Raw genomic sequence first — 23,339 nt, 5'->3', positions numbered from 1 at the left:
CTTAGCTTTTATTAACTTAACCATCAGCTTTTGTTCAATCAAGGATTATTTGCTATATGCAGACCTTTTCATTCCCCTGCATGTTTTTTAGTGATGCACATTCACACCATGTAACCTGCAGATGCGTAGTGTACTCTTAAAATACTTTTTTTCCTCTTACGTGGCTTATTAAGTCATGTACTTGGTGTTCCTTTATATAGTGCGTAGCAATTAAAAGATATTAACTAAGTTAATGTTGAATAAATTAATTAGCTTAGAGTATCACCTGTAAGTAAGAGGTGGTAGTTGAAATTTTGTGGAAATGAAGCAAATTATAAGTCATCTTAAAATTAAAGAGTCATATTCTCAACAAGATACTCTAAAATGCTTTAATATAGAAATAATTTGAAGGTAGTAGAAGTTATTTATACTAAATATCTCTAAGTTTTTGCTGTTTGCTCACTACTAGGTATAAAAAAGTGGACCTAAGTTAAACTACCAGATAGTGTAACTGTATTAGCATAACAAATTACCCCAAAACTTCTTGGCTTAACGACATTAATTTATCATCTCATAGTTTCTGTGGGTTAAGAATTCAGGCACAGCTTAGCTGGGTCCTCTGGGTCTGAGTCTCTCACAGCCCATTAAGGTGTCATCTGGGCCTGCAGTCGTCTCAGGGCTCAATTGTGAAAGGATTCAGTTCCTCATGGGCCAGTGGACTGAGGACCTCAGTTCCTAATGAGTTGTTGACCAAAGACCTCCTTTAGTTCTTTACCAGATGTGCTTCTCCATTAGGTGGCTTCATCATCCAGCATGAGAGAAGGCAAGAGAGAGTGCAAGCAAGATGGGAAGTTACAATTTTTTGTAACTTAATCTCAGAAGTGAAAGCCCATCTCACTTTTGCTGTATCCTCTTTGTTAGAAGTAAGTCACTAGCTACAGCCCACATTCAAGAGAAGAGGATTACATAAGGGTATAAACATTCAGAATCATTTCATAGAAGCTGTGTACCACAGTAACCATAAATTTTCTAAAACTGTTTTTTTCTATTTTTAGGAGATATTCATGGACAGTATACAGATTTACTGCGATTATTTGAATATGGAGGTTTCCCCCCAGAAGCCAACTATCTTTTCTTAGGAGATTATGTGGACAGAGGAAAGCAGTCTTTGGAAACCATTTGTTTGCTGTTGGCCTATAAAATCAAATATCCCGAGAACTTCTTTCTCTTAAGAGGAAACCATGAGTGTGCTAGCATCAATCGCATTTATGGATTCTATGATGAATGTAAGTAAAAATAAAAGCTTATTTCTTATTAAAGGGAAAATTCCCTAATAATTTTCCATTTCAAAGGAGTTCCTTCAATTCAGAGTTTTTAAAAATATGGTCTATCAAACAGAAGCCCAAGAAGAAAGCCTTACATAGAAGAGGAACCTAAAACTGGGAAACATGTTATTAATTAAATTGGTTCCTGGGGATCTCCTTGGTCATGTTGTTTCAGGTTAATTGCAACTTACTCAGCTGAAAGGCCCTCTTATAACTAATTTATATAGTAAAAATATCCAAGTGGAACAGAGGTCACTATAGACTGTAGCCTGTGGTTTTTCTAGTCTCCATTAAGGTTTTAGCTCTCAACTTTCTTGTGATATGACAGAAACTCTTACTGACCCTGTGTCACAAAAAATATTGAGAGGTTCTATGAAATTATTTAAAAGTTGAAGTTTATTAGAATTTTAATCTATGCCTATAAAACTAGAGAGATAAGGATACTGAATACTCTGGATGTCCTTATTTTGTTGTACTCTTTTTCATCAGTAAGAAATCACTGATTCACTGTTGTGTGGTAGTGTTTCCAAGTGTTATTACTGAATTACCCTACTACATTTGACTTCGGTCTTTTGCTTTTGTTAAGAGTATGGGAGTGAATGAACATGTTTGGTTAATTAAATTTAGAACCAATTAACAATGATTTTCAAATTGAATTTTTTTTTTAATGCTGAATTCTCCATTAGAATCTCTTTTTGCTTTTTTCCATCCTTAATTATGGTAGAGTCCTATTACAACCCCTACCTCCTTGATTCTTGTAATCGTTTATTTGACAAATGTTTGAGGATGTACTATATATATGCCAGTACTTTTCTAAATACTGGGAATGCAGCAGTGCTCAAGAGAGATGATCTCTATTCTTATGGAGTTTACATTCTAGTGGGAGTGATTTTGTATTTGATTTTACATATTGCATTTGTATTTCTAACGTGTACTGTTATGGTTTCAGTTGTTTAAATCAGACCAGTAGACAGGAAGTGGATTATAGTACATCAGGCTGCAACCACTTTTCTAAAGCTACTTCAGAAATAGAGGTATATTATTAAAGGATAAAACATGGACTTTGAATATCCTCAAGGATAGAAATGACATCAAATGAAATGTATGTTGAGAGCAGCTTGTAAACACTTTGAGTTATACTTGTTCATTGAGGGGCAGGTTATGGCATAAAAGCGTAGGAAATTAGTGCTTTGTGTCTTTTTATCCCTCCTTTGGGTTAGTTGTTGCAACTTACTGCCAAATTCAGAAAAATCAAGTAACTCCAAAAAGGTGAACGTGCACTTGAGATTGTGCTTGTTGTAGCTCCTTATGCTAGACTCCAGGAAAATTATAGCCTTTGTGTCTCTACTTACACTTACTATGGTGCCAGGTAAAAATTTACTCAAAAGTGAATGCCAGTTAAGCACCTGGTAATTCTCCTTTCTTGGCAGTAAGTTTATGCCATGTTACCAGTGCATTAGAGTTAAAACAGACAGTCTCCAGAGGCACCCCTTTCACTTCTGCTTACCTAACTTGGCTAGGTATTTAACATCTTGAATGGAAAAAGTAAACTAATAGTCTATTAGATTGTTTCAAAGTTGCTATGTTATAGTGACCTTAAAAGGCAAAAGTGTTTGATTTGTTTCATAAATCACCTGGCACTATATTTGTAGTCTCTGTAATTTTACTGAAGGTGCTGAATGTTTATTATATTTATTACCTTTTTAAAAGTATACAAGTCACACTCATTATAGAAAAAACAAGTGCTAAATAAACATAAAGAAAATTGGAATCATTCATAAGTCTGTTGCTGTTAGATAACTAATAAGAACAGTTTTAGATTTATTCTATATTGCTTGTCCTTTTTATAGGCAAACGAAGGTTTAATATTAAATTGTGGAAGACCTTCACTGATTGTTTCAACTGTCTGCCTATAGCTGCCATTGTGGATGAGAAGATCTTCTGTTGTCATGGAGGTAGACTAGTAAATTCGCCTTATGGGTTTTTCTTCTTTTTCTTCCATTATTTAGAAAAGGCCTATAATAATTGAAATGCTGTGGAAAAACAAAGCAGTGCTTATTTGAAAACTCAAGTGATTAAAACTGTTTTAAACATGGCTAAAATGTCTTTTAATAACTAGAAATTTGCGGTTATTTACATAATGAAAATGCAAATTTAGTACTTGTCTTTAAAGAATTTCACATATGAGGATAAACCAGAGTTTTGCTTGAAAAAAATGTCTTTCCTTTGCCTCAGTTTTGACAGAAGGATACCTCTACTATCAGTAAAAATGAGAGGATCATGACTATTTTCCCATCTATATTAAATACTTTTCATCAGAGTCCAAATATAATATTAAATATATTTATGTTATATAAATATATATTTATATTATATAAATATAACATATATATAATATTAAACTCAATGTTTAATGTTGTCACATGCCAAGAGTTCTAGGCTTTATGTAATATGTCTGCTTTAGTCCTAAAAATAATTTTTTAGTAGAATGATAAATTATTCTGTATGACGTGTTAAATAAACTTGAATATATGAAAGTTCATTTGAAAAACTAACATGTTTCTAGCACTTGGCTGGATGCCGTGCAAATATATAGATAGTGTATGATCTGGTTATCTTGAGGCATTTAAAACCTATTGATAAAACATTTTCAAAACAGATAATTGAGTAATGAAAGGAATTTAATTATGTGTATTTGTTGAGACAGTAATTATAATGAAAAGTCAGGAAAGGTAGAGAATTGTTGGGCAAACATTTATGGAGGCATGGGTTTTGGAGGCGAAAAGGACTTGAGACAGTCTTTCTAGTTCAAGGAATGTGTGAGGACTGGCCCAACTAGAATGTCAAATATATATGGGGAATGATGGGATCAGATTATGGAGGTTTGAACACTGAGCAAAGGAGTTTTTTGAATGGTTTAATAGCCATATTAGGTTTTTGTACAGGGAGATAGTTTAATGAAAATACTATAAGAAAATTAGTTTTTCATCTGTGTGCAGGAAGAATTAAGGTAGAAAAATGCTAAAAGATAGATTCACTTATCTAGGCTTGAGGTAATTGTTTATTCTCTGATAGGACATAATTTACTATGTTAATTGAAACATTTTACAGTAGATACTAAACATTTAAGAAATTGTAGCTCTTGCACATTAGTATAGTTAAGAATAGACATGTAGCCGTATGAATATTGAATATGGAATGTGAGGTGATACTTGAATTGTCTTCCAAAGAGAAATACTAGGCTACTTAAAAGATTTCAAAGTATTTTCATGTGCTTTTCCTTGTTTATCTTTCTGATCAACAATTATGCTTTTATGTAAGATATTGAGCATGTTGGAGTGGGATGTAGGAAGGTCTTAATGGGACATGTTGAGCACTTTAAGTAAACATGTTTAAGTGGTAAGAAGTGGCAAAACTTCTTAGTAGGAAGGATTGGAATTGAGTGCGTTCCTATGAAGAGCAGGGAGTGATTGGAAAGAAAGAAGAGTGGTAGGATTTTTTTTTTTCCTTGAAAAATCTTTTGAAATGAAAAGGAGTTTTATTCCCCTGGTAGGGAAAAATGGAGAAGACCTAATGGTAATGTTCTGTTGTATCAAAGTGGGATTCTATTTAATAACCCAATATATTAAAGATAACATTGAAAGGAACACTTGAAGTATCTTTAATTTCACATAGTAAATCTCTTTGATTAAATGCTTTTTATTTGAGAGAAAATTTTTTCAATGTCAGTACTATGAGTCATCTTTTCATTTATAGGACTGTCACCAGACCTGCAATCCATGGAGCAGATTCGGAGAATTATGAGACCCACTGATGTCCCTGATACAGGTTAAGTATATAGAGAAGTTTAATCAATATTTAATGTAAAATGTTGGCATATTTGAACTTAATTATATTTAATGGAAGTAGGATTGTATTGTGTAATAAATAATAGAGCTTTTTTTGTAGTCAGTAAACTAACTACAGATTACTTGGAATAATACAAAATATTTCACTTTCCACTAATACTCCAAAGTACAGAAGTTTTAAATTTTATATATAACCATAATATGGTTCTGTCAAACTTACTTTTTCACAAAAGTTCTGCTATTGAGTCCCCTTACCTTCCAGTCTTTCTAAATTCCTTTATTCATATCAACATTGGTTATGTTCTTCAAACAGTTGTTAAAAATTAGTCGAAAGTTTTTTAATTAAAATAGTCTTTCTTAGCCAAGGTTACAATTACCTTCTTTTAAATTATCTAGTAGTTTTCTGTTATTTTCTGTATCATCTATATTTCAGATTTTTAGAGGTCTTAAGGCTCTTGAGACAGAAGGCTCTAGAGATGTGTGGTTAATGTTATGAAAATTGTGAACATTTATGTGAAAAAAAATCTGAAAATTGACTATGCAGACATTGAGAATAACTTTCACATTTTCAGTAAAGCAAATAAAACGGAAGCAAATAAGTTCCAACTGAGGATAAATTGCTGTGTTGATTAACAAATGAGCCTAATGTAATTTTATAAATAAATGTTAGGTATAGTTGCCACTTACCCTGACTTTTCTATTGGCTTTTAAATGATAATTATTCATATTTGAGTACTGGTATATGTACCAGTTATGGTGTTCATATCATAAAATACCATGAAGACCTATGAATTGAATGCAGTTAGTGTGTTGTTTCCTCAGTTCAACTTTTGCTTAAAACATCAGTACCTTTCTGTGTGACATTTCTGACAACCAATGTGTGCAGTTTTTCCATACCACAGCCAATTCTCCAATACCATGTGGGTATCCGGCAACTCATTCCAATTCTGACACTAACCCCTGAAGTTAGCCCAGACCCCACAGGTTAAGGGCTCCATTCCACAATTCTGCTCCCACTTCAGACGCCAGCCTCAAGTGGGGTCTCCAGGAGAACCACTCTTCTACCTGGCAGACTACAAATTCAGAGGTTCCCACAATCACTTCCTCAGATGCTTTACTTAGACATGTACCAGTTTATTATAAAGGATACAATTCAGGAACAGCCACATGGAAGAGATACACAGGGCAAAGGTATGGGGAGAGCCCTGTGTTGGTAGGTGAACAGCTCCCACAGCCTTTGGCATCAGCGTGTTCACCAACCTGGAAGCTACCCAAATCTAGTTGTTCAAGGGTTTTTATAGAACTTCGTTTCTAGCCCTCCACTCTCACCCCTCCCCAGAGGTGGCGGGTACGGAGTGGGAGAGCTGGAAGTTCCAACTCTCTAACCATGTGTTTGGTCTTTGTGCTGACTGGGTCCCATGGTGAAGTTTCTGGGTCCCCCCCAACCCACCTAGGTCCCCTCATTAGCATAAACTCAGATGTGATGGAAAGGAGGCTCCTTATGAACAACAAAAGACACTTCTATCAGGAAATTTCAAGGGTTTTAGCTTTGTGCCAGGAATGGGAACAAAGACCAAAAGTATTTTTATTATATCACACTGTCATACTGTTAAAAGCATTAACAAAAGCAAAATTGCCCTTTCGCTCAGTTTCTACCAGGCTTTAAAAAAAAAAAAAACCAAAAAAAAACTTACATCATTGGATTAATTGTCCCATTGTTATTTGTGTAGTCAGACCCACCACGTATCTATTGTATTCATCAGTTCTCAACAAACTTTTAATATCTAAAATGAGGATTGCCTAGAGTGCCATAGGGTCTAGAAATCCTATCATACATTAGGAACATCATATATATGTGGGGGGGAAAGGTCTTTTAGCTTACTGATAAGAGAATTATTTATTGGTAATTTTGTAAAGGAGAATTGATTATTCATCAAATAGGGTTGGGCTGGATGGTACTTACTTCATTTCCCACTCGTAAGAGCCAAAGACTATAGAAAAGTAAGCATTAAAAAATATTTGTGAACCAGTGCCTGAGTAAACCATGGCCAAACCTCTAAATTGGATTGTTAATAACAGGCATCTGGTTGCTTGTTTTCAAGTGTGATTGTACTGTTTTGCTCGGTGTACTAAAGCATACTGAAAGTGTAATGATATCACTCAGAATGCTACTCATGACTATACAGCAACCATTATAAACAGTTGTATAGATCCTCTATTATCAGTAAGCCACCAACATATTGCATATTGCAGTAAGTTGTCTCATAACTTACTTGAGTAACACGATGTTTTTGTATTGATTATAAAAAGAAAACATGCATTTTTCTAGATTTTGATTATAATTATAGAATATATTTGACCAAACCTAATAGAAACTAGTATTTAAATAATAGGGTATTTATTTAAAATAAGGTACAAGGTACAATATAAATATCAAGTCATTCCATCTTCAGCGTTTCTGTTGTTGGTATAGTTCAGACATAAATCAGTTTTAAGGATGGCACGTTAGGTTTCTCTTTTTATCATATTTTAATGGGAAGTTTCCGAGATGCTAAAAACAGTCATTTTGAGCTTTCATATTCTCTGTAATCTTTAGAAATTTAATTTATAAATTATGTTTTTTGAGACAGTAGCCTAATGATTATATTGCTTATTCATTAGGGAGTGGATTATAAATATTGAACCTTGACTCTGAGATTCTTGTCTCAATCCATTAAGATTAAGGAACGCCACATTGTTGTTGCTACGATTATTTGATTTTGTATGCATCTAGGCTGTTGCATTTTCCAGATAATTCCAAAAGCAACTACATTCTAGTTTTATTGTCACATTAAAATTATAGAATAATATCTTGACCTCCTCACTGCTTCTTCTGTGGAAACAGACTGGAAAGTATGAGCATTATAGAGCAGTGTGTGTGTGTATTTAAAGAATCAGCTTCTGATTCTTTAGAAACCAGAAAGAGCTTTTAAACTGAGACCATCCCAATGGATTTTGTATGCTGGTGGATTTCTTAAAACATCATGACAGGAGTTTAGGAAATAATGATAGAAATTAAGCGTGCATTGCCACGATTTCTACAGGGTGTTTTAGGTACTTCCCCTATCAAGACAAGCTGTACTGTGACTCAAAATGAAGATCTCCTTTCGTGATAAGCTATATTATGAGGTATATGGATTATCAAAAAAAACTTTAAAGCTGACTCATTCTAAAACAGTCTTCCCTTAGTACCATAGTTCTTAGAAAACTAAATGTCACCATCTCAACATCCACCCTTTCTTAATCTCACTACAACTTGACTTTACCCTCTCTCTTACCCTCAACCATCAAGATACTGCTTTCATTACAGTCTGATAATCTAATTGTAAATAGCATAGGTTTTTGTCCTAATCCACTTGTTCATTGTACTTGAAACTTAACCATTTCCTACTTCTAGATAATTCTTACCCTTTCAGGAGATCCTACTATTCTAATCTCTTTCTTTTGTTTTGGCTATTCATTCCCAATACTTTTTGCTCATTCCTTCTCTGCCTGCTTATTAAATGTTTGATTCCTGAGTTCATTTACTGGTCTTCTTACTTTACATTCCCAAGATGGTCTCAGTTCCTTCTAAGATTTACACTACTGTTAGTAAGATGAAGATACTTAAATAAATATTTTTAGCTCTGACCTCTTTTTTTAAGCCCAAAACATTCTAAAGTCAAGGATCTGATCTGATTTTGTTCCTCCATATACTTTATTTAAATCTTCCAGGCCTTTGTAGAAAATGTTTTCTTCCCTCAAATTGATCTATAGATCAAATGTAGTTCCAATGAAATCTCGATTAGGTCCACAGAATTTGACAGACTGATTCAGAGGTTTATATGTGGAAGAACAAAGGATTAAAAGTAACCAAGACAATCCTGAAGAAAAATACTAAGTGGGTAGGCCTACCAAATAGAAAGATTTATTTAAAAGCTCTAGTGTGTAATTGGCTCAGTGTTCAATAAAGTAGATTAATGGAATAGACTACAGCACCAGAAACAGGATAGTTAGCTCTGTAAGGAAAGGATGAACTATTCAGGAAATGCTACTGGGTCAATTGGTTATCCATACAGAGAAACTATAGACAAAAGACGAACAACCTTTTCCAATATCATATGCGTTAGAGTGAGCCATGCACACGTCTCATCTGTGGAATGGGTTGGCGAGTACTGCCTTAAGTCAGGCACAATTGTATTTGCATGGTTCCTTTAACAAAAAATGGCTAAGTTTGATAGGCTGGGATACTAGGGGGCAAGTGATTATTACTATTTATTAAAGGGTAAGAGGACAGGAGAAGAAATGTGATGTAGATATACTTTATTTTATAAATTTTGTTTTTTTCATTGCTGTGTTTTTATTCTTTAAAGGGTTGCTCTGTGATTTGCTGTGGTCTGACCCAGATAAAGATGTGCAAGGTTGGGGAGAAAATGATCGTGGTGTTTCCTTTACTTTTGGAGCTGATGTAGTCAGTAAATTTCTGAATCGTCATGATTTAGACTTGATTTGTCGAGCTCATCAGGTATGAAATACAAAACTTTTGGATGTTTTGATGTTTATTAACTTCACCCAGGTGTACTCCTTTTATTTTTGAGGAAATTGAGATCCAAGAAAGCTAATTATACAAGGAAAGCAGTAGAAGAGGTAAAGCCTATACCTTGATCTCACAATTAACAGTCTAATGATTAGTTAACCCTTTCTCACCCCCTCTAAGGGGAAAGGTTTCAAAGGAATATATTTTTGTAGTGTACTGCAATACTAACAAATTTTTCAGTTCTTGTCTGAAGCTTTCTAGAAATATTTGACCCCATTTTAATATGATAGTTACATATTATGGATAAAAATCAAATGAATTGTGTGGATTTTGATAAGAACAAACCTCACTGTAAAAAGACAATTGGGGAAATTCAATTATAGGCTGGGTATTAGATATCAAGGAGTCGTTGTTAATTGTTTTAGCTCTGTGATGATACATATTGCTATGTAAGAAGGATGTCCATATTTTTCGAAATGCCTCCTCAAATACATAGGGTAAGATGATGTATTTAGGGTTTGTTTTAAAATACATCAGCAAGACGCAGACATAGAGAATGGACTTGAGGACACGGGGAGAGGGAAGGATAAGCTGGGAAGCAGTGAGAGAGTGGCATGGACATATATACACTACCAAATGTAAAATAGCTAGTGGGAAGCAGCCACATAGCACAGGGAGATCAGCTCGGTTCTTTGTGTCCACCTAGAGGGGTGGGATAGGGAGGGTGGGAGGAGATATGGGGATATATGTATATGTATAGCTGATTCACTTTGTTATAAAGCAGAAGTTAACAGCATTGTAAAACAATTATACTCCAATAAAGATGTTAAAAAAAATAAAATACATCAGAGAAAAGCGGGGGTGGATAAATGAAATAAATGTAGCAAGGTCTTGGTAATTATTGAATCAGGTTGGTGAGTAATTGGGAGTTTATTGAACGCTCTCTAGTTTTGTGTATATTTGAATTTTCATTTAAAAAAAATACATGTACAATTTAGGCGTATTTGGGGGTTTTTTGCCCTTCACCGATTATATACTCTTTAAGGAGGGAATTGTGACTTGTTGGCCTTTGAATATCCATTGCCTTGTGAATTTACTGACATATTGTAACATGTAGTTAGTGTTTGTTGAATAAAATAACAAAAGCTTATTTTAACAATATATCAAGTCCCCATGCTCTCTAGAACATAACTAATTTAAAATACATTGAAAAGCATTTTTTAAAATCTTTTTTTGCTACTTTTTTAAGTATTTGAAATTTGTAAATATAATATTTAAAGATTCCTTGTTATTTTTTTAAGGCAAAATTTGTTAATTATATGCTATTCTACAATACTCCCCTTTTTTCTGTGGTTTTGCTCCCCATAACTCTTGACTACTTCTACCTTCTTTATGTGATCCTATGTGATAACAAAGCTGACAGGCTTCTCATTTTCTGCACGTGTTGTATATCAAATGCCTTTTTTTCTATTAAAATTTCCTAGTTCAATTAAGTGAAGTTATGTCCCCAAATCCTTTGCTTTTGGCATAGTTGTTTTTTAATCAGTGAACATTGTATTTATAGTTTAGGTAATTAAAATAAGTCTTCCACAAGATAACAGGGCAGAGTTGCTGAGTTTCCTAATAAAATATCCACTGATAATCAGGTTTTTCAGCTATAGGTCTCTGTTCATTTGTCTTTTCAGAAATAGTGATGATTTTTAAGTCAGGTTACTGAGCTACCTTAGTTTGCATGATCTTTTTCTAGACACCTCTAAAATCCTGTTCTGCTTATTTTCAAACTTATTGTCTCTAAAACTAAGAGATTTATGTTGGGAAACAACACAAACTACAGATATTTCCTTTTTTTAAAACCCTGTTCTTTTAGTAAATATGTGAATAAATAAACAAATAAACGAGCAAACCAAGAACTAAAAGGACATACTGAGTGCCAAGCAGTATGCTGAGCTGGAGTAGATAAGGTGGACAAAGTCTTAACAGAAAAGGTTAATATCTAAATTTTACCGTGAGGTAGTAACAGCCGGCACATGTACCTGATGCTAAAGTAGGAATTATATAAAAATGTAAATAATTGTGGAAGTGCTTTCTCCAAGTATTGTAGGATAATTTTGCTTAATCAAAGAATACCTAGAAGACTTGAGAAAGTATTCTTGCCTACTACAAATAAATAGAAAACATTTACATGTCATTGCATACCTCTCAAATCTGTAGACTGGCAAACATAAATTGTTTAGTTCACTCAGGAATTGACAACAGATTCTAGAAATCATGTTAAATCATTAAGGAAAAGAGTTACACACATAGAAGTGTAATCTATAGGCAGCTAATTTTTAGTAGCGTGATCTGTGTAAAGTAAGCTCAACTTAGTAAAGTTTTCAGTGTGTGGCTATGTAATACTAATAGGAAATTAGAAAGAGGAACAAAAATCAAGCTTCCAAAACAAAACAGGGTTTTGGTTTTTTTTCAGGTCTTTGTGACATTAATCTTAATATTGATGGTTGAGAATTTCAAAGAACACATAAATAAGTGTATTTTTTCTTTTGACTTTTCCTTTGCCAGGTGGTGGAAGATGGATATGAATTCTTTGCTAAGCGACAATTGGTAACCCTATTTTCAGCCCCAAATTACTGTGGCGAGTTTGATAATGCTGGTGGAATGATGAGTGTGGATGAAACTTTGATGTGTTCATTTCAGGTATGATGTAATACATAAACTTTTAACAACTAGAAATCTCTCTTTTTTTTTTTAATTGAAGTATAGTTGATTTACAATGTTGTGTTAGTTTCTGGTGTAAAGCAAAGTGATTAAGTTATACATATATATGTATTCTTTTTCGTATTCTTTTCCATTGTGATTTATTACAGGATACTGAATATAGTTCCCTGTGTTATACAGTAGAGCCTTGTTGTTTATCTAATTTATATATAGTAGATTGAATCTGCTAATGCCAAACTCCTAATTTATCCCTCCCCCACCTCTTTTCCCCTTTGGTAACTAAAAGGTTTTAACAACTAGAAATCTAATTAAAACTACTGTCAGAAGAATTTTCTTTCAGATCGTGTTCTTTCCTTGAGTTAGTATAGAAAATCAGTTTTGTTCAGAAGTAAAATCACTCATAGACTCCTTTAGAGATTTCTATTTTCATTCACAAACGCTCCAGTCTTTTTGGTATATATCCCATAATTAGAGTTTTAGGAAACCTGAGTCGTGTCAGTCATTCTTGATGCAGATGTTTAAATTGTTAAATTCCTGTATGAATCCTTAGATAGTGGCTTACCTACTAAAAGAATGTAAATTCAGTGAATAATTTAGATTTTGTTTTCTTCTGCAAGATGAATAGGTAGAACAGGCATTGAGTGGAGAGAGTTATATTATGAACTCCGATTAAAATAATGTAGAATATTTACCTAAGAAAAACTTTCCAAATAATCTTGAAGTATCAATTTGTGAATATAGAGACATTTACATTTTAAAAAGAGACCAGCTTTAGCTTTAGTGTGCTCCTTAAAATCATTCTTGTTCATGGACTTGTCACTTTAATACTTAGCTTTTTGCAAAGGTTATTTTATGTCCTTAACATCACACACTATATTTCTCTTTTTAAATGTAGAAGGGGTTTGTTTCTATCAGTTAGTAGACTTGAATGCTAAATGTTTGATTTCTCATTTTACAGTTTAAACATAGTAACCAGGCCTTATCCTTCAACAGTTGCCATAATGGAATTGTATTAATATATTTCCCCCCCACCACTGGGGCACTATGACACTCTGAATAAAAATGCTTATGAGTCTTTTCTACACGTTTTTTATGTAAATACTGAAATTCTCTACCTAAAATGTAGGTTAAAGCTCTGTTTACACCCACAAGAATAAACATAATTTTTAAATGTCAGATAGTAACAAGTGTTGGTGAGGATGTGGAGAAGTTGGAACCTTATGCATTGATAGTGGGAATGGAAAATGGTGTGGCTGCTTTGCAAAACAGTTTGGCAGTTCCTCAAAAAGTTAAACATAGAGTTTCTATATGACCCAGGAATTCCACTCCTAGGTATATACCTGAAAGAATTGAAAACAGGTACTCAAATACATGTATATGCATATTCATAGGAGCATTATTTATAATAGCCAAAGGTAGAAATAACCCAAATGGCCATCAGCTAAAGAGTGAATAAACAAAATGTGGAATATCCATAAAATGGTGTATTGTTTGGCAATTAAAAGTAATGAAGTACTGGGAATTTCCTGGTGGGTCCAGTGGTTAGGACTCTGCACTCTCACTGCCAAGGGCCTTGGTTTGATCCCTGGTTGGGGAACTAAAATCCCATAAGCCGTGTGGCATGGCCAAAAAAAAAAAAGTAATGAAGGACTAATATATGCTACAACATCAAAATCATTATCTTAGTGAAAGAAGCCAGTCACAAAAGACCACACGTTGTATGGTTTCATTTATTTAAAATAGCCAGAAAAGACAAATCAAAGAGAAGGTAAAGTAGTGATTGCTTGGAGTTGAAGGGAGTTTTAGGGGAGTGGAGAATGGAAATGGGGAGGGAGTGATTGCTTATGGGAACAAGGTTTCTTTCTGGGGTGACAAAAATATTCTAATGTTAGATTATAGCAGCGGTTGTATAGCTGTAGATATATTAAAAATTGTTGACTTGTTACATTTTAATGGGTGAACATTATGATATCTAATTTATATAGCTTTTTTAAAATAAAAGATCTGTGTACACATAATAAATTAAGATCTGAAGAGTTTGTGACTAATTACCCTCTAAATAGTAGAAGAATTATGATGAGAACCTAGGTGTTTTGACTCTTAAACTAGTATTCTTTCTTCGTCATTGAGATACAGTAGTTTGAAAATTTTTTTATTGATACTTAAATCTAAGGATTGGGTAGTTGATGGGATTTGTGTACTTGAGCTTTTGTACAGCAGAAAATAACAACATTGTAAAGCAACTATACGCCAACAAAAAAATAAATAAATAAAATTTTAAAATTATCAATGGAATGACCAGTAATAGCAATATTCAGACATTTACTGTACTCTTTAAACGTGAGAAATGTTTGTGGAACTTTGCTGTTTTCTTCTACAGTTTTGTAATTGATGTCATTTATTGAAAAGCCCACTATTGTAACAGTAATTTCCTTAAACTTATTGTACTTGAAAAAATAACATTGTTATTAAATTATTTACTTTAAGATATTGAAACCATCTGAAAAGAAAGCTAAGTACCAATATGGTGGACTGAATTCAGGACGTCCCGTCACTCCACCTCGAACAGCTAATCCACCGAAGAAAAGGTGAAGAAAGGAACTCTGTAAAGAAACCATCAGATTTGTTAAGGACATACTTCATAATATATAAGTGTGCACTGTAAAACCATCCAGCCATTTGACACCCTTTATGATGTCACACCTTTAACTTAAGGAGACGGGTAAAGGATCTTAAATTTTTTTCTAATAGAAAGATGTGCTACACTGTATTGTAATAAGTATACTGTTATAATATTCAACAAAGTTAAATCCAAATTCAGAATTACCCATTAAATTTACATCTTCACGTATCACAGTTTTTAAAGTTGAAAAGCATCCCAGTTAAACTAGATGTGATAGTTAAACCAGATGAAAGCATGATGATCCATCTGTGTAATGTGGTTTTAGTGTTGCTTGGTTGTTTAATTATTTTGGGCTTGTTTTTGTTTTGTTTTGTTTGTTTTTGCTAAAATAATGGCAAATTCTTTAAATTTTTTCCCAGACATTTTAAAAAGTGAAATGTGGGAAGAGCTTTAAAGACATTCATCGACTATTAATTTTCCATTGCTTATTTACTTATGTACCTGTTTGATCTTACTAAGAAAACTTATGCCTCATTACAGTAAAAAGGAATTTTAGAGATATTTTTAAAAAATATGCAAACTGTCCAATCGAGTGATTTAATCAGTTTGGGCAAACATTACAGCTGATAGTGAATATTTTGCTTTATACAGAAATTGCCACTGATTTGGATTTGTGCACTCTAATTTTAACTTATTGATGCTCTATTGTGCAGTAGCATTTTCATTTAACTTTAAGATAAGGCTCATTTAGTATACCCAACTAGTTGGTAATGTGATTATGTGGTACCTTGGCTTTAGGTTTTAATTCGCACGAAACACCTTTTTGGCATGCTTAACTTTCTGGTAACACCCTCACCTGCATTGGTTTTGTTTTTTGGTTTTTGTTGTTGTTGTTGTTGTTGTTTGTTTTTAGATCCACAGAACATGAGAATCCTTTTTTGACAAGCCTTGGAAAGCTGACATTATCTCTTTTTTCCTCCCTCTGTACGAAGGATGTATTTAAATGAATGCTGGTCAGTGGGACATTTGTCAACTATGGGTATTGGGTGCTTGACTGTCTAATATTGCCATGTGAGTGTTGTATACGATCGTAAGGCTTATGTCACTAAAGATTTTTATTCTGATTTTTCATGATCAAAGTTCATATGATATTGTATAGACATGCTTTGTAGTGAACTATAGTAGCAATAATTTCTGTACATGATCAAGGGTTTATTGCAGCATTTCTTTTCCTGTTCTCTCTCTTTTTTTTTTAAGGGTAGTATTTACAAATGACGAGTAGAAAAGTCAACATAAAGATTTTAGAAGGAGAACTTACAGGACACAGATTTGTGATGCTTTGGATGCAGCACTTTTGGATGTGATTCTAAAAGCTTTTATTGAGCGTTGTCAAATTTGTAAGCTTCATAGGGATGGACATCATATTTATAAATGCCCTTCTATAAGTGCTACCATAGATGTGAAATTCTTGACCTTAATATCGTCTTTGAAAATGTTAAATTGAGAATTCTGTTAACTTACGTTTTAAGAATTGGCGTATTACTGCAAGAGATTTGATTTTCAGCACAGTGCAACGTTCTTTCAAATGCATATGTCTTTTTTTCTAATTCCATTTTGTTTTAAAGCACATTTTAAATGTAGTTTTCTCATTTAGTAAAAGTTGTCTAATTGATATGAAGCCTGACTGGTTATTTTATTCCTTTTTTTTTTTTTTTTCCTTTACAATGAGACATTTAAACACACATTTTATTCAAATAGATTTTAATGTCTTTGACGCATACTGAATTGGTTCTTTTTTAAAACTGTCCATGTACTGCATATGATGTATTAGGTTAGGTCACACAGGCTTTTTATCTAATGTGATTTAAGTATCTTCCTAAGTGAAGAGTAAGTTGAGCAATTTTTTATAGAATTTTAGATGTACTCTTACCAGCATAGTGTGAAGCGGGTCTAGAAATAAGCCTTTGGCAGGAGACAGGGCAGTCTTTTATTAATCTTAGTAATAGTCAAAACACATTAATTTGGATCCTACATATTGGGTTTTTGTAGTAATTTAGCCAGGTCAGTACTGAATATGAAAAAAATAGTCACTAATTAAGCAAATTAATATTGGTCACTGAATTTGAAGAATAGAAATTTATCATGTTTTAAAATTATTCAAGCAGTCTTAAAATACTTTAACAGCTTCTATTCATATAATGTGTTCATTACAAATATTATTTGCTAGGTAACTCTGCTACTTGAAATAAATAAAACATTCTTAGGAGAAAAATATCCTATAATTCTAGTGTCACTAATTTCTGTTGTTCTTCCCTGTTGCTAATTTATATCATTTTTCCTCTCTGATTTTTAATAATTTTCTATATTCAAATTTATCTTTATTCTAAACGTCATGACATTCAGAGTCATTAAACACACTAGATAACTGATAATGTGATGGATCACATGGATTATTATGGTCCATTTCTGTTCTTGAATGGAAAGAATCAACTACAAATTACATTTGAAGCTTTAACGTTCATTATTTTAATTTTGCCCGGGGACCAATTTTAATCATGATCAGCAAGACAGGTTTGTTCAAAATGTTGAGTCAAAATACCTGCAAGCAGAATTTTAAAGTTTAAAATGTGGCTAGTTGGAAGTATAAGAGGTTATAATAGGCCTTTAAAAAAAAAATTTGTCTAAGGGAAAACCAGGAGCATCTTGAGATGTGTCCCTTAAGAGTATATAAAAGTGTATTATATTGAGCCAAGGAACTTAAATATATCGCCATATATAAGTTCAGGTACATTCCTGTGTCTACTTGGCAACTGTAACTTCTGAACCAAAAGAACAAATTTTTTTCTTTCACATCTTTACACTAAAAATGTGTTTAGAGAAGGAAAATAGGCTTACTTTACTCTTGCTGCCCTGACTCAATCCACCTCTTCTCTTCCTTTTAAGTCCATCCCTGAATAAAGCTGTGCCTGAGAAAACACTTAATAGCCTGACTATACCAGTGCCCTCACGTAGAAATACTCTATCCCTTTTTTGCTAGTAGATTTCAGTGTTCTGTAATTTCCTTAAACAGCTAAAAAGTGGTTAAAGGGAGCTTAAAGTGACAGGATACCTTGCAAAATCAACAGCAGTTCAATAAAACAAATTGATTTCCATATAAGTATACAATGAAAGTTTTATTATCTTTATTCTCTTTATAGTGTTTCAACAAAAGTGAAATTTAGATACAGTGTAGAAATTTTGATCTCTTGTTCAGTTTTATCTGTACTTTTGAATGCCAGAATTTCTAAATAAATCCCGATTAGAAAAAAATGTTTTAATAAGAAATTTTCATTATTTTCCAATCTTAGTGTAATTTAACATCAAACTCCAGTTTACATGGACCTAATGCAATAATAGACTTTGTTGTGTCCACATTTCAAAACATGAAACATTTGCAAGACAAAAAATAACATTCTTTTTCCTTCTCATCATTTCTATATATTTTGGGGTTTTTTTTGTTGTTTTAAAAAAAGATACAAACAATCTTGAAGTTTACCTTTTTGGACTTAAGGCATAACATGAAATTGCACATTATTCTAAAGCTTAATTTTGAAATGAATTAGTTCTATCAAACCCTGTTTGTGTTTACATTATTTAAATTATATAGTATTTTATTTCTGTTCTTGCTGTAAATTCTAATGCTGTTCATGGATTGTGCATTTCCTGTGCAATCAGTCTTTGCCTCTTGACAGTTATTAACAGTGCAGTATAGAATCCATATACTGAGCTTTCAGTTTCTTAGTTATCATTTCAGTTCAAAGCATGTTGCTTAATTGTGTGGAAGATCCAATCCATTTTTGTTGTCCAGCCACCATAATGTGCATCATTCATTTTATGAAATATTCCAAAGCCTCTTGCTCAGTTTTATCTAAAGCTAGGGTCTTTCAAATGTATGCAGTATCATGAAAAGATTGTAGTTCTGGCATTCCAGAGCCAAGCATCATTGAGAAAAGATTTATGAAGAGATTGGCATGCTGCCGAATAGCTAGATAAGCCTTGTAACACATCTCCTGAAACCTCTCAAATTCTCTTGTCTTTGTGCATTCTTGGGCTCCTTTACTAATCACTATTATAAGAAATCTTGGATCAAAACAAATGGCACACGCTCTCGTTTATAACCAAAATTTTTCTTCTTGTGATCCAAAAAGTGTCCAAAATCTATATGAAACAGTTGTCCATCATCTTTAACCATGATGTTACTATTGTGACCATCTCCAATTCCCAAAATGAAGGTAGCAACACAATACCCAGCACATGAACATGTAAACAGATCGATGGCTGCATCATATTTCTCCCTTGTTCTTGTCTTTAAGCCACTGACGTAGTGTGTGGCTGTTGAACTGCAGGGCACCTTTCAGGCCTCCTTTAGACTGAATTTGCATAATAGTGAGAATTTCTCACCACCTCAATAAGTCCCACACAGTCACCAGTTGACAACCATAAGGTAACATTTGAAGATCAAAACCTTGATTTTGTCAGATATTTTCCATAATGCAAATAATTTGAAGTGTTAGCATATCTTGCCATAAATCATCACCATTTTTAAAGATGATCTCATTCTGAAAGTAATTCTGACGTGATGTCTGGGTTCTCCCAATTCAACCACAGTGGCCTTTTTGCAGAGGACATAATTCGACACTGTTCAAGCTTGAGATTTCCCAGCTGATGAGCAGGGTTTAAAGGCAATAGAAAGCCCTGAAGAGCATCCATGAAATCTAGTAGCCGCATTTGCTCAACTAAAAACTTCATCGGTACCTTCCGTGTTTCATCCTCCTCTTGTTTGAGAATGTCAGTTAATGAGCTCTTCCCATAGCTTCAACCTGCCTGTTCAGGTGTTTGAAATACACCCCACATGCACAGCAATAGGACTCCAAAAGCAGGCCAAACCTCTGTTTTATTGTGCATCTCAGATTTTAAATGCCAAAAGAAAAAGTGCCTAATCCTTTGATTAGTCAATGCTTTTTTGAGTAAAAATCTCACAAGTAGGTTATCCAAATACTGTTCATATTTTAGGACCTGTACTAGCGGAATTAGGTACTGAGGAAGTTTGTCATCTGTTAAATATTTTTCTAAGCATTGAACAGCAAATCCTCGAACCATGAGATCTGGGTAACTGCAGTCCAGAAGCTCCATAGCCTGTTGAGGTTTGATTGGAGGCCAATCGTTTACCAAGCAGTACATCTGAGCTACTTCATCTCTAGAATTCCATTTAACAGACAATTTGGGTAGAATTTCAGGGATAGTTACACAATAGTGTCTGTGGCTCAACAGAAAATCTCTTGCTCAGTGATTTCAGATAGAGGATCTCGTGTACAAATTGCTTGGAGCGGTTGTTTATCATTTTCTCAATTCATTGTCTAGCTAGGCTGTTACTCAGTCCTGCATGGGAATAACTAAATCCTGCTTATCGGGATACAGACCAATTGGCATGCTCTTCAATCACTGACATATCTGGAAACTTCACCACACTGCCGAAACCAGTCAAACTCCAACACTAAACATGGAGTTTCTTTATTTGGATTTGATCCAGTAACACCGATAGAGTTCAGCAAATCTTCTAGTCCATGAGGTACTGGCCAAAGATTCAAAGCCATTTTTCCAGATACTAGAGTTCATCTGTGTAATCAAGTTTATATTTCCCCAGGCCAATGGACAGTGTTCCTCTTTAGCACCCTTTCGGCCTTTAACAGAACAAATGGAAAGGCAAAGTCGAGCAGCATGAGGAAGATCAGGAATGTATATATCGTAATTCAGCCATTCATTCCACCTGGGACTGGAGCAAGGTACTCTTGTGTTCACAAGAGTGTTCACATTATCACATAAGGGTTCTCCTCCATGGTAGATACCTGTTCTAACATAGATCTTGTCAATGTCTCGAATATTTACATTCACATAGGTTGCACAAAGAATTTTTATTCTGAGTGCACTATTTATAACCCAAAGGGATTTTGTAGATGTTTCTCCATTTGTATATGGTGTAGCTGTGGAGATGCATCTGGAATAAGATGGCATTGTAAAACAGTCCATTGGCAGTTGAGAGTAGAGCCTTTCTTTAGCCATCAGCATCAAACTGGGCATCCTCCCAAGCATTATACAGCTTCTTACATACTTATACTAACTCAGAGGATATTTTTCTACGAAGTATTCGTCACATTCACACACTTTTAAATATACTTGCCCTGATATTCTAAACTACAGAGTTTCAGTTGTTCAGATGATAGCAACATACTTTGAATTTTTTTCCTGATTGCTTCAGCAATTACTTGTTCTGGCACACAGTTATGGTTGATTTTCAGAGTATACTTCTGCTTGTCATTATTTGGAGAAACTATTACCCAAATCACCACTATTATTTGCCCTTTATCCAATTTATTATGTATGCACTTTGGCAGTTCTCGTGAAGATTCTACATTTGGATGATAGACACACATTGCTCTACCATGAGGTGAATTGAGATCCCTAAGATCCACAGCTTCTTTACAAACATTGAGAATATTTCTTCAAAGTCCTGTACTTCTGGATCTTTAACCATATCGAATTCACACACTGGCATGCCAACGGCAAAACCAGTTTCTCGGTTGAGGATCTTTTCTTCATGGTTGCCTACTGGTTCAATTACTTTTTTATTTATTGATTGATTGATTTTTACTTTTATTTATTTATTTATTTTTTTGGCTGTGTTGGGTCTTCGTTTCTGTGCGAGGGCTTTCTCTAGCTGTGGCAAGCGGGGGCCACTCTTCATCGCGGTGCGCGGGCCTCTCGCTATCGCGGCCTCTCGTTGCGGAGCACAGGCTCCAGATGCGCAGGCTCAGTAATTGTGGCTCACGGACCTAGTTGCTGCGCGGCATGTGGAATCTTCCTAGACCAGGGCTCGAACCCGTGTCCCCTGCATTGGCAGGCAGATTCCCAACCACTGCGCCACCAGGGAAACCCTCAATTACTTTTAAAAAGGGTTGAAAAAGCTTAATTAAGGTCACAAAGTCGTCTTGTTTCATGAAAAAATTCTTCCCCTTTCTGCTTCTTGGGTAACACGAAAATGTAAGGAGATTCATCTTGAAGAAGTTGGTGGCGAGGGTATTTTCTCACTTCTTTAAATAGTTCATGTTTTATAGTTATTAGTGTAGCCTCACGGAGGCATTCTGAAGTTACTATCATCCCATTAGGTAGTAAACATTCTACTAGGAGTCTTGGCATCAAGTGGATGCCCCACAGTTCACCTGACGATGGTCTTGGAGGCATTGTTCTGATCCGTTACAAGTTTTACATATAAAAGTACTTTGCAGAATTAGATGCGTGGCTGTCCCAAAGCAGAAATGCTCGGGGCTCCTCGAACCTCCGCGGCTCTAACCGCATCGGGTCCCAGCCCCGCGGGCGGCACAGCCCCGCCTCCCAGCCCCCCTGTCCCTCTGCTCCGGAGCTGCCCGGCCAGGCCCGAGCCCTGCCTCCCCAGCGGCCCGGCGGCAGCAGCCCGAGACCTCAGCGGCCGCCTAGAAGATTTTTGAAGTCAAAACTTCCTTCAGCTACCACCTCTTACGTTGGTTGACTTATTAAATCATAAACTTATTTAATTTCTTATTATTTTTTCTTGTACAGGTTGCCAGTGTTTTTATTAAACCTTATTTTTACAAAAGTGGCCGTAAACCTTTTTTCCTCTTAGGGATTTTTGCCAGCTAATGTAGTTACAAAATCTTAACTTGTAACCCAGATTGTTTTGGGTATCAATAGAGTGGAAGATTACAAATGTGTTGTGAGGTGTGTGTTGTATGTATGTGAAAGGGAGCGAGAACAAACTGCCTGAAGCTCACAGATTCAGCATTTCTTTTTTTAATTTTTATTATTTTTCTAAAATGATTTTATTTAAATAATTTTGACTCAAACTTTTAGCATTCATTGTAATTTATATTTTGCCTTTGAATCTTTTTTTTTTAACACCTTTATTGGAATATAATTGCTTTACAATGGTGTGTTAGTTTCTGCTTTATAACAAAGTGAATCAGTCATACATATACATATGTTCCCATATCTCTTCCCTCTTGCATCTCCCTCCCTCCCACCCTCCCTATCCCACCCCTCTAGGTGGTCACAAAGCACTGAGCTGATCTCCCTGTGCTATGCGGCTGCTTCCCACTAGCTATCTATTTTACGTTTGGTAGTGTATATATGTCCATGCCACTCTCTCACTTTGTCACAGCTTACCCTTCCCCCTCCCCATATCCTTAAGTCCATTCTCTAGTAGGTCTGTGTCTTTATTCCCG

The 23,339-nt window shown here is 34.6% G+C and overlaps 1 protein-coding gene and 1 pseudogene across 4 annotated transcripts in view; one reads left to right on the top strand and one right to left on the bottom strand.

The window, feature by feature from the left end:
- The window catches only part of PPP1CB (protein phosphatase 1 catalytic subunit beta), a 36,059-nt gene extending 19,336 nt beyond the window's left edge, over nucleotides 1-16,723 (top strand). For all 4 annotated transcript variants that reach the window (XM_059943674.1, XM_059943676.1, XM_059943675.1 and 1 more), the window contains exons 4-9: nucleotides 1,035-1,265; nucleotides 3,155-3,259; nucleotides 5,061-5,132; nucleotides 9,544-9,695; nucleotides 12,267-12,401; nucleotides 14,910-16,723. In XM_059943674.1, coding sequence (XP_059799657.1) covers nucleotides 1,035-1,265; nucleotides 3,155-3,259; nucleotides 5,061-5,132; nucleotides 9,544-9,695; nucleotides 12,267-12,401; nucleotides 14,910-15,014 — 800 coding nt within the window. In that variant the 3' untranslated portion in view covers nucleotides 15,015-16,723. The remainder of the gene's footprint in view (nucleotides 1-1,034; nucleotides 1,266-3,154; nucleotides 3,260-5,060; nucleotides 5,133-9,543; nucleotides 9,696-12,266; nucleotides 12,402-14,909) is intronic.
- A 2,111-nt stretch (nucleotides 16,724-18,834) lies between these two features.
- Nucleotides 18,835-22,323, bottom strand: LOC132377019 (phosphatidylinositol 4,5-bisphosphate 3-kinase catalytic subunit alpha isoform-like; annotated as a pseudogene).
- Between the last annotated feature and the right edge of the window lie 1,016 nt (nucleotides 22,324-23,339).

This window comes from Balaenoptera ricei, chromosome 13 (assembly GCF_028023285.1).
Source record: "Balaenoptera ricei isolate mBalRic1 chromosome 13, mBalRic1.hap2, whole genome shotgun sequence".
NCBI classification, from domain to species: Eukaryota; Metazoa; Chordata; class Mammalia; order Artiodactyla; family Balaenopteridae; genus Balaenoptera; species Balaenoptera ricei.
Note: the sequence above shows the minus strand (reverse complement) of the source record. Positions and strands in the feature narration are given on the sequence as shown.